Source organism: Mizuhopecten yessoensis, unplaced genomic scaffold (genome assembly GCF_002113885.1).
Source record: "Mizuhopecten yessoensis strain PY_sf001 unplaced genomic scaffold, ASM211388v2 scaffold3845, whole genome shotgun sequence".
NCBI classification, from domain to species: domain Eukaryota; kingdom Metazoa; phylum Mollusca; class Bivalvia; order Pectinida; family Pectinidae; genus Mizuhopecten; species Mizuhopecten yessoensis.
The window spans coordinates 17,780-23,310 of NW_018405248.1; the positions used below are offsets into that span (position 1 = coordinate 17,780).

A 5,531-nucleotide genomic window follows, 5' to 3' on the forward strand; every position below is an offset into this window, starting at 1 on the left:
GACATGTCGTGTTATCAGTCAGACGTTTTCTTATTTACACATGTTGTGTTATCAGTCAGACAGGATCTATGTTACACATGTCGTGTTATCAGTCGGACATGATCTGTGTTACATATGCGGTGTTATCAGTCAGACATGATCTTAGTTACACATGTTGTGTTATCAGTTAGGCATGATCTTAGTTACACAGGTCGTGTTATCAATCAGACATGATCTATGTTACCCATTTCGTGTTATCAGTAAGGCATAATCCCAGTAACACATGTCGTGTTATCAGTCAGACATTATCTTAGTTACTCTTGTTGTGTTATCAGTCAGACATGATCTATGTTACCCATGTCGTGTTATCAGTCAGACATGATCTTAGTTACACATGTCGTATTATCAGTCAGACATGACCTATGTTACACATGTCGTGTTATCAGTCAGACATTATCTTAGTTACACTTGTTGTGTTATCAGTCAGACATGATCTATGCTACACATGTCGTGTTATCAGTTAGGCATGATCTTAGTTACACATGTCGTGTTATCAGCCAGACATTATCTTAGGTACACTTGTTGTGTTATCAGTTAGGCATGATCTTAGTTACACAGGTCGTGTTATAGACATGATCTTAGTTACACATGTCGAGTTATCAGTCAGACATGATGTATGTTACCCATGTCGTGTTATCAGTCAGAAATGATCTATGCTACACAGGTCGTGTTATCAGTCAGACATAATTTTAGTTACACTTGTCGTGTTATCAATAAGACAGACATGATCTTAGTTACACATGTTGTGTTATCAGTTAGGCATGATCTTATTTACACATGTCGAGTTATCAGTCAGGCATGATCTATGTTACACATGGCTTGTTATCAGTCAGACATGATCTATGCTACACAGGTCGTGTTATCAGTCAGACAATATATATGTTACACATGTGATGTTATCAGTCAGACATGATCTATGCTACGCATGTCGTGTTATCAGTTAGGCATGATCTTATTTACACATGTCGTGTTATCAGTCATTAATGATTTAAGGTAGTCATGTTGTGTTATCAGGCAGACATGATTTTAGTTACACATATCGTGTTGTCAGTCAAACATGATCTGAGTTACACATGTCGTGTTATCAGTTAGGCATGATCTTATTTACACATGTCGAGTTATCAGTCAGGCATGATCTTAGTTACACATATCGTGTTGTCAGTCAAACATGATCTGAGTTACACATGTTGTGTTATCAGTCAGACAATATATATGTTACACATGTGATGTTATCAGTCAGACATGATCAAAGTTACACTTGTCGTGTTATCAATCAAACAGACATGATCTTAGTTACACATGCCGTGTTATCAGTCAGACATTATTTATGCTACCCATGTCGTGTTAACAGTCAGGCATGATCTTAGTTACACAGGTCGTGTTATCAGTCAGACAATATATATGTTACACATGTCGTGTTATCAGTTAGGCAAGATCTTATTTACACATGTCGTGTTATCAGTTAGGCAAGATCTTATTTACACATGTCGAGTTATCAGTCAGACATGATCTAAATCAAACATGTCCTGTTATCAGTCAGACATGATTTATCCTACCCATGTCGTGTTATCAGCCAGACATGATCTAAATCAAACATGTTGTGTTATCAGTCAGACATGATTTTAGTTACACATATCGTGTTATCAGTCAGACAATATATATGTTAAACATGTGATGTTATCAGTCAGACATGATCAAAGTTACACTTGTCGTGTTATCAATCAAACAGACATGATCTTAGTTACACGTGTTGTGTTATCAGTCAGACAATATATATGTTACACATGTCGTGTTATCAGTTAGGCATGATCTTATTTACACATGTCGAGTTATCAGTCAGACATGATTTATCCTACCCATGTCGTGTTATCAGTAAGGCATGATCTTAGTTACACATGTCGAGTTATCAGTCAGACATGATTTATGCTACCCATGTCGTGTTATCAGTCAGACATGATTTTAGTTACACATATCGTGTTATCAGTCAAACATGATCTGAGTTACACATGTCGTGTTACCTGTCAGGCATGATAATTAAGTAACACATGAGACATAACAGGTATCGATTTTATAAATCTCCCCATGTAAACTCCGTACGATACTTACCAGGTATTGACGTATAAGCAGCCTCACATGTCGCACAGCAACGCGTTAGGAAGATAGGACAATTAAGGCCTTTACTGAAAGCCTGGAACAGCGTAGCGCAAGTGTAGGAATCGGAGCCAGCTGTGTACACAATGCCGGGATTGTCACCATAGGGACACGTATCTGAAAGTTCAATGGTCAGCTCGACATATTGATCAGAAAAGATAGCAAGGGACAAAATTCCTATTAAAAACATTGTTTCCTGACCGAATGGAAAATCAAACGCCTAACAAACATCTAAAAGATGAAGAAGAAGGAAAAGTACAAAACCTAAAACAGTAAATTCCCGAAGTTGTTCGTTGAAATTTATAAAGCTCAAAGTCCCAAAAGCCTGATATATAATACAGGCCGTAACCAAGTGAAGCAACAATCACTTGGAAAGTGTTAATTATATTGCTGTCCCAGATTCTGAGGGATCCAAACCATACTGACAGTTCTTATTTTCGTAATGTTTATTCTTGTGGAGTCATTCGAGGGGGACAAACAAATTTAAATAACAAAAAATCATTTAAAAAAATAAATTTACAACTAAAGCAAGGACAAGACTTATGCCTTTTTAAACAAATAGTTTGCTTACGAAATGAAAATGACAACGTTATTTTTATTGTTGGCAGATATCACTGTGACAAAAATTTGAACAGCAGTTACATTTGTTATTGAGACAAGGGTGAATGATTGCGCAACCTAAACCGATAAAAAGAGCAGTGAGAATATCTTCTCTCACCTTTAAGTGAATTGACTACAAGTTTCATTTGAAACATGTTTATGTTAAGTTTGTTTACGATGAGCTCTTAAATCAAAATATGATATAAAAGTGCTGATATGGATTGGTTTTCCAGGATGCTGTCACGGTTTTTGAAAATTCTCATTGAAAAACTGGCAATGACATCACAATCACAAGGCACACTAATAGGCATAATGAAAAATATATTGACCTTCATAGTGCATAATGAAATAGCGTATTTCCCAGGTAGGAATCGTAAGGCGGTCATAGCAGATGCCTTAACCACTTAGCCAACGTGATCCCATCTAAAAAGTTACACAAGAACTGTTGACATATATATACAAAAATATCTCTGCAACTCCGACCTCAAGATGTTTCAGAAAGGAAGGCTACTACAAAAGAATATAGGCATACATACCACTGACGACGGGCGCCGAGGAGTTTGCAATACAGGAGCTTTGGAAACACCACTGAAACAGAACGAGAACGCTCCATTATCATCAATTTAAATAAAACATATACTAATTTATACTTAATTAATACCTGAATTTCCGGTTGAGATGATTCATGTAGGTCAATTGTCCTGCTTGGTGTAGGTCTTTTATCTCGTTCTACCAGAACACCCATTGGGGAAAAGAGTTCAGAAATGTACACACTGAAAGTCTTGGTTTATTTGATTTAGCGTACTATCAAAACGAAGGCTATTTCAGTGCTTTTGTGCGGTTTGTCAGTGTATATTTTCTTCCTTAATAATAATAATAGTAACAGTAATCGAAAATAATTCCTGGTTCTTATACACCGCTTTATCAACAACCTAGTTAGTAGGTCGTCTCAAAGCGGTTCTCAAAGTAGTATTCGTGGTTATGAGGCATTGTAACCAGCCAATATCTTTCTCAATTCCCTGGGGAGTATACAGCCGGTACTGCCATTTAAACGCTCACCGCTAGCATTTAACAATTCCAGCACTGCCAAACCACGTACTCATTTACAGTTGATTAGACTAGAACAAGCGGAGTAAAGAATCTTGTTCAAAGATACAACTCTCTGGTCACGCCCGTCGTCCCCCTCAACTTTAGAGTGCTACCCGGGTAAAACACCATGCCGATTTCACTATCCGCAGTTCCATCCAGGAATAAATACGACAACGTGAAAAAAGTCCTTACCGCTATTCATTTAAAGCTGAACGTCAAGCAGAGCGGAACAATAACCAATTGAAAGGACTTTTGGGATTTTATTTTTCGCTTGAGTGCACGCTCAACGCAACAGGCAAAGGTGTGGTATCGAAAGTCTTCGCGACAAAGCGATATGGATTGTTTCCAGGAAGCTGTCTCGGTTTTTGAAAAATATTCATCAAATGTTGTATAATATTATTATTATATATTTCTGAAGGAACTACAAATAACCGTGAAATTAATACGCTGTAAAATTGAGTTGCTTTTAAGAAAAATGCTAGAAAATGGCTAAGAATTACAGACCTGTATATATGTTTTAAGCATTGAGTCCTTATGTAACGTTTGACTGTACAAAATAATAAAAAATCAAAAAAAAATCAAAGTCAATGGAGTCGGAGTCGTGCCATCAATGCGAAAATGTTCGCACTACGATCAGTTTAAAGATTGTCAAGGCGAACATTTACACACGCGAGAATTTCTACAATTACAGAAGATCTCCATCTCAGATAAAATGTTAATATTGTTTTATTTGGAAAGAACGCCTTTATTAATAAAAATAGTAATAAACAACATTTGATATAGCGCCCTATCTAGCTAGGATAAGCGGCTCTAAAGCGCGTTACAGTACATAGATATACACTTAACACAATCAATACAATTAGCATATACATACAATAATACTATTTTGAGGAATTCGCGGAAGGTGCCTTAACAGGCGCTAACTACTAGTCCTATGCCACCTGGCTAATATCCCCCTATGTGTGTATAACTGCGTGTGTGCTGGAAATGTATTGTGTTCTTTTTGCATTGGGAACGTGCTTCCAACGATATCATTTATAGTGCAACCTCACTTGAATGCTACAGCAGAGATACCACAACATCCACCCCAGACCATTTTTTCTCCACCTGGGTCGTTGGAGTTGTGTGGGCAGGAGAAAAACACTTTCTCTGAATATTCTATGCGTACGACGACTTCGGGGATTGAACCCCGACCGCTTGCGTGGCAGGTCGCAGTGTTAACCACTCTACCAATCCGCTCTTTCTGCCGACCCATAAAAGAGTCAAGCAGATGATACAAAATCAGGTATATACTATTTTTTATGGTAAATGCTTTGAAAATGTTAATTGTAGGGTTCTTAACAAAAGTTTAAATCATATTGATGTACACTTTAATAATGGAAAATAATTACATAACTATTTACCTGTTCAAGAATGAAAAATAACCGAACAGACGCACATGCTCAATAATTTAATTTATTAACAATTTTAAAATATTGCAAAACGGTTAACTTGCACCGGCAATATAAAATTCTAAACAAATTATGATATTAATGTATTACCTTTTGGTTTCCACACGTGGTTCCGGTAGCAGCGGTATAACTATAGCACAATGTAGAATTGGGTCTCTTACACATCATGGAATAGCACATGCTAGAATAATCGGAAGTGTA

At 37.0% G+C, this 5,531-nt stretch overlaps 1 protein-coding gene across 1 annotated transcript; it reads right to left on the reverse strand.

Annotated features, from left to right (window-relative positions):
• Nucleotides 1-2,145: 2,145 nt before the first annotated feature.
• Nucleotides 2,146-5,525, reverse strand: LOC110448119 (the record flags this gene model as incomplete). Its single annotated transcript, XM_021494184.1, has 3 exons — nucleotides 5,421-5,525; nucleotides 3,327-3,378; nucleotides 2,146-2,307 (listed from the first exon to the last, which is right to left on the reverse strand). Coding segments are annotated over exons 1-3 (304 nt in total), but the record flags the coding sequence as incomplete, so codon positions are not given.
• Between the last annotated feature and the right edge of the window lie 6 nt (nucleotides 5,526-5,531).